Raw genomic sequence first — 18,778 nt, forward strand, 5'->3', positions numbered from 1 at the left:
GACATGTAACGGCAACCAACACAAATAACAATAATAAATCAACAAATCAGGGATGTGATAGGCTATTAAAAAAAGAAAACCTGAACTGTGAGCGCAATTCAAAGCGTGAATCGTGAGGGCAAAAGCTTGCAAGCACAAAACCCCGCTTACAAACATTTGTCTATGGTTTAAAAAGACCTACTCTGCAATCTGGGGCATCCACATGCTTTTATTTTCATGCTTTAATTAATCAGGGCCCAATTTCATGGCTCTGCTTACCGCCGAATTGTGCGCTTACGATCAAGCGCCGAATTTATGGGCTAGCCTTGTAAGCGTAGAATGCCTAGAAACACGGAGTACGCACGCACAGAAGCACAAAATTCCCTGCTTCCATAAGCGCCAATTCTGTGTTTACGGTAAGCAGAGCCATGAAATTGGGCCCTGATCTTGATGGAAAAAACTTGTTTTTTTTATTTGTTTTTTTTTGGGTTTTTTTTTTTTTTTTTTTTTTTTTGGGGGGGGGGGGGGGGGGGGTTAAACAAAACTAATTTCCGGTTAAATACGGAAAAAATCACATCCCTGATAAATATGAAATAAAAAAACGCACCTGAACTTGGACAGTGTGGATGGGTGTGGATTGGATAACCGATGGCTGTGTGCTGTTAGTCTGTATGACAGAAGAGACCTGGACAGATTGGTTGGGCATCCCGGACATGACGACCGAGGATGGAACCGCCTGACTGGTAACAATCTGCGACATAGACGACAAACATGCAACATGTAAAGGGACTGATGGGGGACTTGAAGCTTCATGCAGTGTCAATGGGGTACTTTTTTCTTTGTGTTACACAAAAATTTCGGTGGCAGCAGTTACCCTATGCGCTACCTGTCCTGACTGTTGAATGAGGTGCATGCTGGTCTAACTAGTAGTGATCAAACTTAGCCAGACCAGCATGCACCTCATTCAGCGCCTAGCGCATGCGTACCGAGTATTTGCGATAAGGTCTATGTGCGCATGCTAGAAACTACGATTAACAATGGAAATTGACTTGGTAAGTCTGCTGCCACCTAGCGTTCATAAGTTTCAATTCCCTGAAATGTTTCTCTCAAGTTAAAGTAGTGTTTTGGAAGAAGACGTTTTGATTAAATCCAAACATTTATCAGGTGGCATATTGAGACTATTAAACAAGAAGAATGTGTTACACAGTACATCCAGGGCCTAATTTCATAGAGCTGCTAAGCACAAAAATTTCCTTAGAATGAAACTGTTGCCTTGATAAAAACAGGATTACCAAACAAATTTCCACATGATTTTCAGGATAAGCAATAGATGAACACCAGTAATAGGCTATATGCAAGAAATGGAAATTTGGTTGGTAATTCTGTTTTTTTTTTTTTCAAGGAAGAAATTTCTTGCTAAGCAAATTTTCGTGCTAAGCAGCTCTATGAAATTGGGCCAAGGTGTTTTCAAGAGAACTCACAGCGTTTTAAACGTTCACAAGTGTTATCACACGGTACAACAACAAAGTGCAAGTAAATATCCCCCAGTACAAACCATGTAATATTGACACCTTGATTGACAAAAAGAGTGGGCCTTTTTTTACAAACCAGAGATTCCAGACACTAGCCATATGGAAATGTTTACCTTTTGTGTTATAATAACCACAAACCAAAGAGTTTTAAAAAAACAACAGCTCCAGATGTTTCGAGATGTGCCACTGCTTTGGATTCGGCTCAGGCTAGCTTGGCCCCTCAGTTGTTTCGCCAATTGCGCATGCTTTGTGTATACATGCGCAGGGCTTCAGACGAGAGGATGGAGCCTGAAGCCAAATCCAAACGTGGAAATTCGAAAAAGGGTCTATGATCAAGGGGCCCAATTATTTGGAGGGTCAGGGACCGTTTTTGAGAGAGAGAGGGGGGTAGAGGTTTGGGTAGGGGGAGGGCAGAGGTGGGGAAGTTGATTTGGGTTGAAACTGCTTGGGAATCCTGTCCCAAGATCAGGAAGATTTCCGTTCTGAATTATAATCTTACCTGTACTTTGTCCTCGGCTGACAGCCCACTATTCTCCTGACTGTCGTCCTCCATTGTTTAGTTCCACTTCTTAAACTAGAGATATATTCTGCAAAGAACAACATTGGAAACGAAAAATGTTACAATATATACCCGTGAAATAAATACAGGCAGAGAAGTGATAATTCACTTTCTAAACATTACTTCTCAAGCATCCTTGCAGTTTAAAAAGATGGACATTTCCCAGTCAGACCTCGTTTAAAATGGTCATATCAAATTTCAATTCAATTAAATTCACATTTATTTCCACAAAACATTTCCACAATATTACCGAACTATGCATATTTTGTATATTAAAAGACAGAAAAAGAATAAACTTAACTTAATTTGACTACAAACTTTTCTTTAAAATGTCCTAGTAATTGTGTTCTTTAAAGGCAGTGGACACTATTGGTAATTACTCAAAATAATTATTAGCATAAAACCTTTCTTAGTGACGAGTAATGGGGAGAGGTTGGTAGTATAAAACATTGTGAGAAACGACTCCCTCTGAAGTGACGTAGTTTTCGAGAAAGAAGTAATTTTCCACAAATTTGATTTCGAGACCTCAGATTTAAAATTTGAGGTCTCGAAATCAAGCATCTGAAAGCACACAACTTCGTGTGACAAGGGTGTTTTTAACAGGCTTGTGATTTTATGCTTATGTTGAGATACACCAAGTGAGAAGACTGGTCTTTGACAATTACCAATAGTGTCCAGTGTCTTTAATTGTTGTGTAACTGTTTACCCCTACACTAATAATAGATTCACGGCTGAAAGATAATGCTAATTGGCCCTTAAGATTTAATTGCCGTCAGCGACTTTGCCAAGGGATTGAATTCACCATTAGAAACCTCGTCCCAGAACTAAACCCTTCCAATGGACCCAAACTATAAATTATAAAGGGCTAAACAATTTCTTTCACATTTAAATTTACTGATCTTTTGGGGAGATGTGGGATTAAAACGTTACAAAAATACTAAATCTTCAATAGTCTGTCAACAATCGATCAACAAAAATAAAGCCACACACTGCGCCTAATGAGCTGAATCCATTAGATGTTTAGTACAATCAATGAAAAGCAATTGTTGCATAATCCTTTACGTCTAAAATATTAATAGTGTTGAATGACTTTCGTAACTGCAAATTTGTTGGCTGAATAAATAATTCTAATTCTATTCAACTTGTGGTGCACAATCATTGAACAATAATTTTCTTACACAAGTTGAAAGTGCAAACAATTAACATTTTCAGGTGGTAATCCAATACACTTCCCAAGTGTATATTATTTTGTGATTTTGTAAAATTAACGTTTTCTGGATTGAAATTATCCTTCTTAAAGACACTGGACATTTTGGTAATTGTCAAAGACAATATCCGCATAAATAACAAACCTGTGAAAATTTGTTGTTGAAGTTGCATGATAGGAATGAAAGAAAAAACACCCTTGTCACACAAAGTTATGTGCTTTCAGATGCTTGATTTTGAGACCTCAAATCAGAAATCTAGAAATCAAATTCGTTGAAAATTACTTCTTTCTCAAAAACTACATTACTTCAGAGGGAGTCATTTCTCACAATGTTTTATACTATCAACAGCTCCCCACTACTCGTTACCAAGTAAGGTCTTAATGCTAATAATTATTCTGAGTAATTACAAATAGTGTCCACTGCCTTTTATTCCTCATCACAAGTGTATTTGTGTTTTTGAAGTTTTTAAATTTAACAGAATATTTCACTCAATATTTATGCATGGATTCCAACTAATTTCTGTATAAATTTTGATGGAAAAAACAAAATTTTAAATGTTGTCAAATTTTTCCATTAATATCTCTAAACTAATTTGACTGTATACCCTTTCGGATCTTGAAAGATGCAAAATAACAGATATTTTCACTCATTAGTGTGTATGACTTCCAACTAATTTACAGCAAATTTCATTCGAAAAAAAAAAAAAAATTATCCGATCTTTCACTAGATATCCTTGAACTGGTTTTATAATTGGATTATTGTCCGTGAGGAAAACGACCCGGCGAACGCACACTCGTCTTTTCTCACTGACCCTAGCAGTTTGAGAAGAGCCGAGGGATTTTGTAAAGTTTCCAGGAGTCTGGGAGGGTTTAATAAGTACTTCCTGTGAGCATGTGCACGCAATCCCTGAAGGTTATGACGTCAACGAGACTCATACATTAACACACAAAAAAAGAAGTCTGTAAGTTACATAGAACATGTACGTGTCGGGAATTCACGGGAACTATTTTGTGTAAAAATGTCAGAGAAATAGAGTAGAATATTACAACTAACACATCAAAATAAAAAAATACCCAAGTGAATTTGCTCTCTCCGTTTCATGGAGTTTTAATTTCATGAAAGTGTAACTCGAGCTGAAGAGATTTGCTGACCTTTCAAAAAAGAGATAAAAAAGTTGCCACAGAAATTAGAAAACAAAGAAGTCAATTTGATTTGAACCCTGATGCACTGTGTGTTTCATCATGAACTTATGTCAAATGAAACTATGTTACCGTACCTATAACCTTTACTCATCTATACAAAGACTATGGGTGTGACCTTCTCTGTGAATGTTAATTTAAAACAGATATTTCATGACGCTTACAATCAACGTGCACTTGAAGTTTATTTAACATCAACCCTGGATAGTATATTTTCACAAAAATGATTCATGACCCATAGTTTAACAACGATACTTTCCCCGACAACTTTTTTAAACTCTGTGTTCATCACGCAGAAGTAGCGAACAAAAAAGGTACGGTGACTTGTGAAATTATACAGTATGCTCATTCAGTACTTTTCACTGAGTGACACTTTTCGTGAAATGACTAATTTCAAAGCATCCTTCCTGTTTAAAGGGGAAATGCCGGATGGAGAGTGCAAGGGACTACGATTTGCAAACTCACAGTTTCATGTACACTGATTTTTTATCTTTGTGGGATTAATTTTGACTCAAACCAAAACTGATGATGGGCCTTCCAGCCGTCGATTTCACCAAACTCTTCCTAACTTTGGATTAATCTTAGGACTTAGGATGAGTTAAATTGCCTATCCAAATACGTTAGGACGCATTCAACCCATCCTAGTTAGAATGGGTTACTCGTCCTTATACAAGAAGTATCACCTTTAACCTGTACGGCCTCAATTCTTCTAGAATCCGATTCAGGAAGTTGTTTGACATTTAAGGATTGTATGTAATGCTACTGCACACAGACATTACGCTGAATAACAATCAGCTATCAATCATTAGAACAAACTTCTTCAAGACAAAACATTTGGGTGCTGAGTTACACCATAATTATTATTATGGTTTATGTAAAACATTTAAAACTGACAGCCCAAGGGCCGATTTACAAATAGAGTGGAGGATTTTGGGGGATACTGGAGGGTCTCACAAAGACTTGAGAGGGGGAGGGGTGTAAGTAATGGCTTATAATCAAGAATTTGCATTAAGTTTGCATTCATAATGTTAAAACTCACTTTGAATATTTGTATTTTAGAACTTTTACACTCACTGTACTGATTTTACGCATGAAGCTCACCGTTTGACTTAGATCGTAACAAAATCATTTTGCGGTTTTACTGGTTTTTTTTTACAACACTGGATATGATTAACCAACCAGCTCAAAAATAGGCATATAGCCTGTGACAACTTCAAGATACTACACCGTATAAAGATGGATGGGTGGTGTACAACAAGTAGTCTGGTCTCTGGAGCCTTATTTTGGTAAATATTTAGAAAATGTGATCATTTACAAAGGATGTTCTACAATGACGCCCCCGTTTAATGAAAGTTTACTGTGTTTTTGTAAACTGAATAATAATGACATTTAACAATGTCTATAAATTGCTACATGAAATCCCAGGAGATCAGTTGCAGTTCCAATTCCAAGAATATACAGTGCTCATTACAGCGCAATGACCCTAATTAAAATATTTCTATTTAATGACAATTTCAGCAAATAATTGAGGACATACAAATGGCTTCTTCAGTGTTTGACCTTCCTTCTAAACTTGAAAGACCAATTAGCAACATTTGTCAACTAATGATGTTTTAAATGCAAGCTAAAAGTTGCTCTGCACAACAAAAGGTCAGATATAGCAACTACATAATGAACACATGTTTTTGGCGATTAGAGGAGAGGTGTGGGTTTAGATGTTTTTCTTGTTCTTATTCTCCTTGTTTAGTTAAGGTTTTTTAATACAAAGTTATAAACCTAGTCTTCTCAAAGCCCTTCACTGAAAACTTCTGAGCCAGCAATTCTTTAATCAATTCTTTTACAGAAAACTCTGTCGGCCAATTTGTAGGCATACGGAGCTATTTTTAAAAACACATCTTACTTGAGAACAAACAATGCTACGGTATCGGTTAGAAACGTGAAGAGACAGTTGGAGAAGGACACAAGAAAAAGCCATTCACACGGTCATCAATGAGATATCCGGAGAAGGTGTATCGGATATCTACAAGTATGAATTGCATGGATCTTTCCGGAGAGAGGCTTCTTATTCTGCAAAAGATTATTCCAAAAAGCACTGAAAAGGTGGCATTCAGACTCGAAATGCCACCGCATGTGAACTTAAAATTTTTCCAAACGTCAATAAAAATGGGTTTCAAAAGCTTTTCAATGCAGTGCAGAATTGAACCCAAGTACTCAGTGTGCACAGAGATCTAAACTAGAATTTTGTTGAACATCAAGAAAGTAGTTCCTCGTCCTGAACACACACACACACACAGTGCACTCAAACACTTCCTGCATGTGAAAGATTTTTGTACAGTATGTACAAATATAGTTCAATGTAATCCAACATTGTACAATAAACCTGCAACATTTTACATTTTTTTTGCAACTACATTGTGGGCTTTAAAGTTTTTCCAGTCCAAATGATAAACCGTGAGTTTGTTACAAAACGTTTATGCTTCATATTGTGAATGTGTACACAATGTTTAGGACGACACCATAATTTAAACATAATTTTACCTTAAAATTATGTTCTGAAGTAAATTAGTATACACATAATGAATGTTTATGAGTGCAATGGTGCGAATATGTTCATGAGTTGAAAGATGGAATGTTCTATTCAACAAGGCGGAGCCGAGTTGAATGGCACATTCCAGCTTTCAACGAATGAAAATATTTTCACTATTGCACGAATGAAAAACATTCATTATTCCTTTTATATAACATCCAAGCAGATCTTTGTCATTTTGACTGGAAGATACAACTTTCAAAACAAACAAAGCGTAGGCCTACAACGTTTTGAAATTACACCCGTTTCTCTTTGGGTCGGCCTGTTGGATTCAATAGTCACAATGTGCATCCTGTACAGCTATTTTGAGACCCAAGAAGCCGAATGCTAGTAATTTTACTAATATGCCTTGCAGTAACACTGCTGCAGTACCAAAGACACGCGCACGCAGTGATGTTTTTACTCAGCTTTTTCGTTCCATCCAAAAACTAAAGGGTGCTGATTTCATTGACCCTTTCGTGCACCATCGTTTGTTTGTAAACAGATTAATGTTTTGGCATATTAATTGTTGAATCGCTTTTGGCAAATGGGGGGGGGGGGGGGGGGCGGCGGCGGCGGCGGTTACACGAGTTTGAGTGCTTTATTAGTGGGATGTCGGACACTTTGTACCTTTGCCACTTTGTACCCTTGACACTTGGTACCTTTGGGACGTCGTACCGAACCCAAATTGGTCACTTTGTACCCCGGGCGAGGTACGAAGTGACTATCAGCCGAGTCACTCCGTACCCTCAACCAATATTTCATAATCATCTGATCACAAAGCAAAAAAATAATCATAAACGATGCAGAAATCCTTGTAGTAAGACGGTACAAAGTGACTTGTAAGAAGGTACGAAGTGTCCAAAGTCACTTCGTACCTTGCAAAGGTACACTTCGTACCTTGCACAGGTACGAAGTGTCCAGGGTACGTGTCCAACAGTACATGGCTTATCACTATACCAAAACTACATGTAACTGACGTACATGAAGCTGACTCATGTGTGACTATTGCAACTGGAAGGAGTGGGGGGCGGGGCTAGTGGGAGAGGGAAGCATTTTGGCAGCATGAAGTAAGAAATGGTGGCAGCCAACACAAAGTATTCCAAGGCAGCAGCTGCAATTATTATTAAATATAATTTAAAGTTTCTTATGACCTCTGCGAAGTGTTCCCTGGAGCTCTCCGCAGTGTAGAAATGTGGCTGCCACCTCCCTTGCCCCCAAAATAGTGCCAATACTTTGCCAATACCCACATTTTGATGCCAAGATTTTCCCCCAGTTGTCACTTCACCGACCACTTGTAGAGATCCTTGAAAATGAGCGTGCTCATTTTGGTGAAACTTTGTTAAATATTTTGGAGCTGGCAATCACTCAATTAACAATAACATTGTCAATGCCATGATGTTTGCGGATGTGCAAGGGCGACCAGTCTTTGGTCAATGCGGATTTCTTTTCTCATGTCACAGTGCCACCAAAGTGGAACGTAAATCAGCAACAAGCTGTGCGACAGCGCGCTGCAGCGACACCAAAAATAATTTAAGTAGTGCAGCCGCTCCAGCAAGTCAATGCACTTGATAAATGTGCTCCGGTAAACATCAGCACGTACGCCAACATGTTTATTGAGCAAATGCCAGCTCCATAAGTTTCACGGAAATTGAGTGAATGTGCTCTCCACAAATAAGCTACTGTACTGTCAATGACAAAAAAGTGGGGCAAAAACATGGTTTCTATTCTAAAAAATGCTGGGCGTATAGCCAAGAAGCAGAGCAGAAGGAGTCCAGCGTATTGTCACAATTTATGGTGCTAAACTCTCCCCCCCCCCCATTAAAAGTTTCACTCCCCTTTAAATTATCCACTGCACCATTATTACAGTTGACCATCGCACCATGTGTAATCTACTAACCTAATAATTATTATTTTGCAATTTATTTAGCCTTTTTTTTTGAAGACACAGAAAAACCATGTTCTGGTCATTTTAAGGTATGCCAAGCAGAGTCTTCTGACTGAGGGCCATGCCCCCTTTTCAGCCTGGAAATGATCCAGGGGCCTGATGATATTGTGGACTGTGGGCTGGGGTGCAGGTATTTGGTTTTACAACAAAACTAACTAACCAAACTCCAAGCCAGGCAGGAACAAAACAACAAACAAAAAATGCCTATGCAGTAACCATACAAAATTTCAGATCATATAAATAAAGGATCATTTTTTCAGAAAGCAAATTGTAAAGAAAAATATAAAACATTTGACGTTTACAATAATCAACATGGAAAGCAAACTCAACATCAAGCCAATTTTAAAAGTCCCTAATAAAGTCAATGACACATTTCGAAATTGGACAAAAACGTGATCTCACGATTTTCAACGACAAGACCCCGTCTACGGCCAGTCGTATCGGCTGAACTCTCTCGAACACCCGTCCCATGTCGGCCTGAAAGCCCCTCCATTAGTGGACGAAATGGGCCAAAATAACAAGCATGGATCCCTGGAAGACTTGGTGGATAGTCACGCTTTGTTGTTTTGGTACCCAGTCCGGTGAATGAGCGATCAGATGAGCGAGTACTTACCGGGTTACGTATTTCTCGTCACACCGGTGACGCGATCGGAATGGACGCCCCGACTGCTACGTAGACACACGTCAAAATACGCGATGTATCGTCACACAACACAGCCAAAGTAGCAGACACACAGCGGGCAAACAACAAAAGCATATGGCCGCCACTCTGACTTCGTCATCATCATCATCGTCCACAATCCTTTTCATGCATTCATTATCCATCCGCATCACTGCACTGAATATTCATGAGTTCTTTTTAAATCGCTCATCTCTTCTGAAATGTCGCGTGCTTTTTCACTTAGATACCTACCAATCAGGGCAAACGCCAATTCATCGTTTTGGCTGTAAAAGAAATGCATTCGTGAAGTACTAAGTAAGCAAAATGAAAAGAAAACTGATAGCACGCCTTATGAATATTCATAGCGCGTGGCAATTTATATCTTCCAATGATCGATTGAATTGATCTCTGACGTCATTTTGACGTATTTCGATTGGTCGTCTAGCGATCAGGCTGAAAAACTGGAACTAGTTTTTAGGAAAATCACCTATCAATATGATTATGAGTTTATGATGACGATCGACCATTGATTCTAGTTCACTTTGTAATGTTCACTAATTGAAACCGGGGGCTGCATGCATCATGCTGAAATTGAAACCGAACTATCTTTACAAATAGTTTCAATAATAGAGCATTTTTGTCAAAGGAATTTTGACACCTTACAGTTGAGTTGTTTTTTAACAAAAGTGGGGTTAGGATATGATAATTTTGTTCAACTTGTATAGTTTTATGCACTTTCTTTTGGCGGTAACAGCAAACCCGACTGCTGGGGCATCGAACGAAATGCTCTGTCAGAGTTATAAAAGAAAAGTGATGGCATATTCCAGGATGATGTTTTGTCTCACCTTAGGGACAAAACCTTTTGCTTCATAGGCATACAATAATGTTGTCATGTTATCTGATTTGTTTGTTTATTTAACTTCCGTGTATGAACTTGGTTTGCCGTTAAAGCTGTTATCACACGCAGTACTGATCACACGTGGTATGTAACTTTAAAAATGACAACAAGGAAATAACAATTTAGGATTTCTCTGAAGTATTGTTTTCCAGATTGCAAAGTTTAAAGCTGCAAATATATTTTCATTCAAACGTCACCCTTAAACATATTATACAAAAATGATGGTGTATGCACTTTTGGAATTCAAAACAGCTATATTATGTGCCATTTCCTGCAAAATTATGTTTAGCATTGTCATACAAACAAATAAATATAATATAAAAAAAATCAACTATACAAAAGTAAATATATGTATGACAGACTCTTAAAATAAGAGCACATTACTTTCAAGTGATTAATTTTCCTTTATTATCTGTATCATTTTTATTTTGATCCGGGTTTTTTTAGAGGGGAGATTGTTGTAGTGGCCTATTATTTGTGTGTTTTGGGTTATTTTCAACAGAATTGAAACCTTGTTTACAATGCTCTTTATCTTTACTCTTTCGGGAAAAACAAAAACACAAACACCGAATGGAAGTTGGGTTGCTGACAAGCTGAGATTATGTGCTACATTATTTGTTAGGGTCCGAAATCGAAATGCCCCCCCCCCCCCCCCCTCCCTTAGGTCACACCCCTAAACAAATAGCCATAACGAAATAAAACCACTTGAGGGCGCTGTTAACAGTTACTGTAAAAAAACCTGAGAGAGGTCTCTGCACTCGACTCGTCGGCTTTCTGCCTGGACAAGTTAGAAATGACAACTTACTTTCTTGGAAAACTATAAATTTATTGTTATTTTGATGATTCAAAACTCTCGGTGAGCAAATTAAAGAAAGCAGTCATGGTATTCCACATCTGCAGAGTGGGACTCCGAGGTGCCCAGGTGAAATTCTCGGCAGCAAAATTCGGTGGAGTTGCCAAAGTTGCCGGTGGACTGGCTTCCAAAATGGCGCCCCTGGTTTTTGTACAGGTAATCTAAAGATTTTTTTAAAACAGTGCAACTTTATTACTGATTTGTTGATTGTATTTTAACTGTACCACCTATTTTATGATGATAAATAGAATTTGGTAGAATGCCCAATGGATATTCAATACTAGTATTAACTTTTATCTGATCACTCGGCTTTTCACCAGTTACTTTCTACATTTTTAAAAATTTTACTTTGATTTTGGGGGGTTAATTTTATCATTAAAAAACATATTTCTTTGTAGGGATAACTTTCCGTATGGCGCCACCACTTTTTCACTCATTTTTACAAAAAGGGATATCTCATTCATTGAGGTTTATTAGTACTATATTATTTCATATCGCATAAAAAAGTGGTGGCGCCATACGGAAACTTTTCCCTTTGTAGTGTTATTATTATACTTCTACAGAAACTACAGCCAAGGCTCCCCGAGAGCTTTATGTTATATAGTTTCGAAGTAGTGTTTATAAATTAGAATATGACAATTGACACAATCATGACAGATATTTTGTAACAACTTTTTTTCATAATCATTGGCACGTATACAATGCAAGATCAAGATGATGATTATATTTTCTTCCATTTCATTCTAATCTAACATCGTCAAGCCTTCACATCGTGGTATGTTTTCTTCGACTGACAATCTCCTCACCTTCTTCACGGGTCACAAATTCATGCACAAGTTCGACGAACGCAGCAAGATCATCGTTGTCGAAGGTAACATTGGGTGTGGGAAATCTACGTTCAGTCAAGATCTTGCCGCAAGGCTCGGCATGAAGCACATGCCTGAGGCCCACATCCACTATCTGGACGAGCTGGAACTTGGTCCAGGAAAGAAATATGATAAGAAATACATCGGTAAGGAATTTTTTTAGTTTAGGTAATTTTACGTTACAAATTTTCTCACACTATAGCAAGCCTAGACAGCCTAGACTGTCTGTTTTACAGATAATTTCACGGTAATGTGCCAGTGTTCATCTTAACCAATAGTGGCTTTTATTACTAATTATGCAATCACATTCTAAATTCAATTGTCATTTTTGTTGTTTTGTTATAAAATATAAATCATTTGTACCTTCAAATTCTTGTTTATGATTAAATCAATCTATGATAAGTCTGTGTTTCTGTTATATTTCAGGCGATGTGTCCATTGAAAAATTCTACGAGGACCCATTCGCCAAAGATGGCCACTCTTTCCGTTTCCAGTTGATGATGTATGCAATGAGGTTCAGACAATACGCGGATGTACTTCAGCACCTTCTAGAAACAGGTACTGCTCTCACAACAAATTTCTACTGGATTTGTTGTCTCTCAACCATTGAAGGAGACCCAGGCCTCAAAATATCCCACAGCACGCCAATAGCAATCGCCAATTTGGTATTAATAATAATAATAATACTAATAAAATGAATAAAGATCCTTTTACAAAAGTGTCAAGGCATTGAACAAATCGTCAACGAACAGACAAAGATTGTGCGAACTTAGAATACAAGCCTGATGATGCCTGATAAATGTTAAGAAGGAAATTGTTCTACAATGTTAGTGTTGTGACTGTATTGGTACTCGACACACTATTAATATTTGCCTAAAGAGGCAACTGTTTTTGCTTTGCACGAAACGTTTTACCAGCCAAAACTGCATGCCTAACAACCCCAAGTTAAAAAGCCTAATATTACAATTTGTGTCAAAAGTTTAAATCAATTTACCCTTTTTAATACAAATGAACCAAGGCATGGTCAGATCAAGGGAAAAGGCCAGCCCTTCCAAGTGCAGAGTTTGACCTTTGAACTTTTGACCTTTTCTTTCAGGTCAAGGTGTTGTTATGGAGAGGTCAGTGTACAGTGACTTTGTCTTCTTGGAGGCGATGCAAAAGATGAAGTACTTTAAGAAGCATTGTAAGAAATCAGTTTTCAAAGTTTGTGCTTTGCAGTTTCTTTTGGCAGTAGACAGTGTGCATATTTGCCAATAATTTGTTTCCATCACATGTTATAAGAATGTGCCTGGAATCCTGGGTACCTATTAAATATTCCCCCAAAAGTTTCAGAACCTTGCGTGGGTTTCCGGGCAGGCAGAAGTGTGTCATTTAAGGAGATAATATCTCAAAATATCAGGGCCAAGTTTTATAGAGCCGCCTCATGACAAAAAGGAGCTAAGCACAACCAATGTATGCTTACCAAAATAAGTTTACCAGCCAAGTTACCGTGTCACATGTACAGTTTGTGTCTGGTATCCTGATCATTTCTGCTTAGCATACAATTTCTCAGCACTATTTTTCTGCTTAACCGACTCTTAAAAATTGGTCCCAGATTATACATGAATTGCGAAAAGTTTTTAGATTAAAAACAACCAAGTACATATTCATTGAGACCGTAGGCCTACCAAGCCAATAATCCTTATTGCATTGACATTATCCACCCGTCATAGAGAGGTAAATCACTCGCACAGATTTGTACGCATAACGCACATGTTAGGCCAATGAACAACTACCTTTTGACCTTTAGGCGAGGGCGCCCTACTCGAATGACATCAAATACCCTACTCAAATGTCATAAAATGCATTTGAGGTCTATTCTGGAAATCAAAAATGTAACTTATCCAATTATTGAATTCCAGGTTCTGATTACTACGAAGAGATCAAAGGAATATCGTTGTATCGTTTACGCCAACCACACCTTATCATATACCTAGACGCCCCTGTGGATGTTTTGCAGAAGAGGATCAAGGAGCGGGGAAGGGTAAGGATATCTCAGACTCTCTTAATTGATTCATAAGAAGTCAAATCTGGACTACGTCTGATTTGTAAAAATCTTGTAAATTACATACTGGCATAAATTTGCTACAAAGTAAAATGGTGACCTCCTAGTTGTTAAAGGAACACGTTGCCTTGGATCGGTCGAGTTGGTCTTAAAAGCGTTTGTAACCGTTTATTATAAAATGCATATGGGTATAAAGATGTTTTAAAAGTAAAATACAATGATCCACACAAACATGCCTCCAAAGTGCATGGTTTTCCTTTTACCTCATCGACTAACACGGTTGGCCATTTATGGGAGTCAAATTGTTTACTCGCATAAATGGCCGACCGTGTTAGTTCGCACAGTAAATGGAAAACCACGCAATTTCAAGGCAAATTTGTGTGGATCATTGTATTCTTTTAAAACATCTTTCCAACCATGCATTTTATTAAAAACGGTTACAAACGCTTTTTATAGACCAACTCGTCCGATCCAAGGCAACGTGTTCCTTTAAAATCAATTATACATTTTTAAGAATAAGAACAGTGAATGATTGCTCATGTTTATCATCAGAGCAAAGTTGCTTCTCAAAAGTCATCATTTGCTTCTCATTAACATTATTATGACTGTTTATTTGGCATTCAGTGTGCATGGATCATGTTCAGTTCAAATGTTTTGCTGTGCCAAATTTTTATGGACGAAATCAATCTTTAAAGGCCAAATCCTACTAAAAACACCCAACGACCAGTTAAAATTAGTGGTTCGGCTGGCCAGTTCAGTGTCGAAAAGCCGTCCTTTTGAAAAATAAAAAAAAAGGTTTAATAACTAACAGAACAGCCCTGCTGGCCTGTCACCAAAGGGAAAAACCTGCTTTATACAATAATTTATTCTTTTGGTTATGATTGGTTTAGAGTACTGAAACTGCCATCCCAGATGACTACCTGCAGTACATCGAGGACAGCTACAAGAAACGTTTCTTACCGGAGATCAGTGAAACCTCTGAGGTCCTGACGTATGACTGGAAGGAAGCGCCCATGGCCATAGATAAGGTAAGACGCTAAAACCACCCCGACAGCCCAGTAGTTTCTGTCGGACATTTTGCATAACTGCAGGGGGGCCTAATTTCATGGCTCTGCTAACCACTGAATTCTGCACTTACAATCACCATTCTCCGCGTACTGTGCAAGCGCCGAATTGCCGCACTAGCTGAGTAGGCGAAGAATGCCTAGTTATGTGGATTTCACATGCACACTAGCAAAAATTCCCTGCTTACCTTTGAAATTGGGCCCTGCTAAGCACTGAAAAAATGTTGCTTAGCAGAATTGGGTAAACAGCCAAATGAGTATGTTTTGAACATTGTCTGTTACCAGTAACCTGCTTAGCAGAATTTATTTTGCTAAGTACCGTTTTCTGCTTACCAACTTTATGTAATAGGGACCACTTTATGTAATAGGGACCCATTTTGACAAACGTGTGTTATCGTATTTTTGAAACGTTTTCTTGTACAATTATCGTCAGGTTATTGAAGACATTGACATGTTGAAGTTTGAGCATTTGCCCTGGAATAAGGACGATGACACCACACTGGATAGACTCTACAGATTGTAAGTAGAAATTCCTGCCAAGAAAAAGTCTATTCTCCAGCAAGGAGTGTTTGCACTTGGGCTCAAAATGTTTGAAGAATTCACATGAGTGCAGGGGCTTGGTTGTAGCTCAAAACTTTGTTGAGCCAGAAAATTGTTCACAAGACAAAAAATCAAAATGAGAAAAAACACTGACAGTCTCTCACGATAGGTTGATATTCTGTCTGAAAAACCCCTTGTAGCACCACAGCAGCCTTCTTGAGCTGAAACAGGGTTACCCCCTTCACAGTCTGTAAGGATGTAGGCATTGGTATCATCCACTAGGAGCTGGCTGGTAGAACAGACAGCACTACCTTCCCAATTATTATTATTGAGTAATTTTTTATCAAATATCTCTATCAAATATCTATATTTTTGTTGTAGCATCACCAATAAGTACAAAGTGGCTACCGCTATGGAAATTCAAAAGTATATCCCAGAAATAACCTTCGGTGCTCAGGAAGCCTACGACATGACCAGAGAGTTTGAGGAGGTAGGTAAAGCCAGGACTGAAATGTCGGCTCTGGCTTAGGCTAGGGTAGTGGCTTCTCCATAATGTTGCCAGTACCTTCAGCTGTAGCCAGAGACACTCGACAAGCCATTTGCGTGTTAGATTTGAATATTGTCTGGTACAATGACGTGCCTGATCACAAGTTACTACTTAAATTTGAATCCTTAGACTATAGAGACATATATTTTACCCCCCAAAGTAAGAATACGAGTAATCGCTTCTCAGAATTGTATTCCTATTAGAGATAATTCTTCCTGCATGGACACATTTGCTTCCGATTTTCGGCTAAATCTATTAAAAAAAATGCAACCTTTTGAAATGAAATTTTTATTTTGTTGTTTACATCAACAATTTATATATCAATCCCTACTCGGGTTTTGTATTCCTATGAGGGATTTTTTCTTGTGTGGACACATTTGCTTCTGATTTTCGGCTATATCTATAAAAAAAAACGCAACCTTAAGAAAGTAAATTTTAATATTATTGTTTACATCAACAGTTTATATATCAATCAAACGGTTGCAAAAAAAAAACCTAAGGTACACTATTCCTTAATTAAAGTGCTCTTAACTCAAATCATATGTTTTGTTTTGTTTAAAACTCCAGATACACAACAAGCAATTTGCACCCGGCTACAACCTGAAGCCTGAGGAATCAAAATGGAAGTTGCTCTTCAAGTGATCTCTGTATCTCTCTCTCACGAAGACTCCTCGCCAAGAAGTTGTTTCTGTTCACGATTTCTCAAGAAGGAAATCAGATTTTGTTGGAATATTGTTGGGTTTCTCCGTTTTCATTTCAGGGGCCAATTTTATGTCGAGCAGAATTGCGTACCCTTGTACTCATGGGCAGGGGCCATGTCAAGATTTTCTCAAAGTGGCCAACTTAAACTTTGTCATGTTCAGTGTCCATAAAGGTTTCAAAGATGCAAACTATTGTCCAATCAGAATGCTTGTACTTAAACCTTATTCATATGTAGAATAACATGTTTCATAAGAAGCAATGCGAGTGGACAGTTTCTAATGCAGTGTGCTTGAATACAAGAGATTTCAATTTAGTTTTGAAAATTTAAGTTCAATAGTTTTGACATTTTTTCCAACAAAATCTGGTTCGCCAAAAAACCTTCAAATCAAAATTATATGAGCTAATTTTAGAGGTTATCATAAATTATTAATTTGCAAAACGCTTTAACTGAATCGTAAATGTGTTGTGTATGGTCGCACAACTATGTACAGAACCTAACTTGAATACATGTGTGTACTGTGTAGATGCATGCGGTACACAAAATCATATTATAGTTTATCAACCATTCAAAACCACAGTAGGCTATATATTAAATGGTCAGAGAATAGGAGGGTTGACTCGATGGTGTGTACTGCGAAGATGCATTTACCACACTGACGGCTGGCACAGTTTATCTATCATACAACAACCATAGATCAAGTTTGGGTGAGCAACTTGACTTGATCAGAAAAAGACCGATCCATTAAGCTCCGCCCTATTGCGTATTGACTAATCACAACGCAACGAAGATCCAACAAATAAGGTCCGACATGCGTGCGCGTATGCTTGACGCACGCTGGAGAGTTGTGCAGAAAGGCAATGGAGAGGCTCACGTGTTCTTGCTCACATGTGCGTCGTGGGCGGAGCCTAATGGATCGGTCTATTGTGGCGTAGCTCTCGAATTGACCATATCATCCATGCTCCAGTGCATGGTTTGATACAGTCAATCTCCCAGTGTTCTATGGTTTCTGGTCTGTCTAGTCGGTGCACCGCGGTGAAGTCAAGTTTTTAGTCGCTCATCCAAACTTGCTCTTTGTGGATGATATTGAATGCTAAGACAGCAAGAGGGTAAAGGCTGCATACAAAAGTTTAAATAATGGGTTCAAGAATCTCTCTGTAAAATTGGCAATAGTCTGATAAACAAGGGGGTGTGGGTTGTAATTGTTGCTTGGCATTGTTGTGGAAATTTTAATAAAATAAAAAAGAGTTATTATCAGAATGAAGTTTCTGGTTATTTATTTATTTATTTATTTCCTTTAAAGACACTGGACACTATTGGTAATTGTCAAAGACTAGCCTTCACAGTTTGTGAATCTCAACATATTCATAAAATAACACACCTGTGAAAATTTGAGCTCAATCGGTCGTCAAACTTGTGAGATAATGATGAAAGAAAAAAACACCCTTGCCACACGAAGTTGTGTGCGTTTAGATGGTTGATTTCGTGACCTCAAGTTCTAAATCCGAGGTCTCGAAATCAAATTCGTGGAAAATTACTTCTTTCTCTTAAACTATGGCACTTCAGAGGGATCCGTTTCTCACAATGTTTTATACCATCAACCTCTCCCTATTA

General features: G+C 38.1%; 2 protein-coding genes across 5 annotated transcripts in view; one reads left to right on the forward strand and one right to left on the reverse strand.

The window, feature by feature from the left end:
- Window positions 1-9,749, reverse strand: part of LOC139948580 (cAMP-responsive element modulator-like) — an 18,345-nt gene extending 8,596 nt beyond the window's left edge. The window contains exons 1-3 of one of the 4 annotated variants that reach the window (XM_071946744.1): window positions 9,605-9,749; window positions 2,011-2,098; window positions 587-730 (exon numbers count right to left, since the gene is read on the reverse strand). In XM_071946744.1, coding sequence (XP_071802845.1) covers window positions 587-730; window positions 2,011-2,064 — 198 coding nt within the window. In that variant the 5' untranslated portion in view covers window positions 2,065-2,098; window positions 9,605-9,749. Of the gene's footprint in view, window positions 1-586; window positions 731-2,010; window positions 2,099-9,393; window positions 9,585-9,604 lie in introns of those variants that run through there. The other 3 variants (XM_071946745.1, XM_071946746.1, XM_071946747.1) reach the window with 3 other exon arrangements.
- Window positions 9,750-11,288: 1,539 nt separating this feature from the next.
- On the forward strand, window positions 11,289-18,425 carry LOC139949109 (NADH dehydrogenase [ubiquinone] 1 alpha subcomplex subunit 10, mitochondrial-like). Its single transcript, XM_071947513.1, has 9 exons — window positions 11,289-11,559; window positions 12,166-12,415; window positions 12,696-12,827; window positions 13,366-13,452; window positions 14,171-14,292; window positions 15,204-15,341; window positions 15,811-15,896; window positions 16,299-16,407; window positions 17,032-18,425. The coding sequence occupies exons 1-9, from the start codon at window positions 11,431-11,433 to the stop codon at window positions 17,104-17,106; spliced, it is 1,128 nt and encodes a 375-aa protein (XP_071803614.1). The 5' UTR covers window positions 11,289-11,430; the 3' UTR covers window positions 17,107-18,425.
- Window positions 18,426-18,778: the final 353 nt, after the last annotated feature.

This window comes from Asterias amurensis, chromosome 16 (assembly GCF_032118995.1).
Source record: "Asterias amurensis chromosome 16, ASM3211899v1".
NCBI classification, from domain to species: Eukaryota; Metazoa; Echinodermata; class Asteroidea; order Forcipulatida; family Asteriidae; genus Asterias; species Asterias amurensis.

What these genes read in the sequence shown, in the direction of transcription:
- LOC139949109 (XM_071947513.1), top strand. Translation starts at nt 11,431, where the DNA reads ATGGTATTCCACATCTGCAGAGTGGGACTCCGAGGTGCCCAGGTGAAA. An exon ending in CGCCCCTGGTTTTTGTACAG is followed by an intron (nt 11,560 to 12,165) that starts GTAATCTAAAGA and finishes AACATCGTCAAG; the next exon opens with CCTTCACATCGTGGTATGTT. An exon ending in ATATGATAAGAAATACATCG is followed by an intron (nt 12,416 to 12,695) that starts GTAAGGAATTTT and finishes GTTATATTTCAG; the next exon opens with GCGATGTGTCCATTGAAAAA.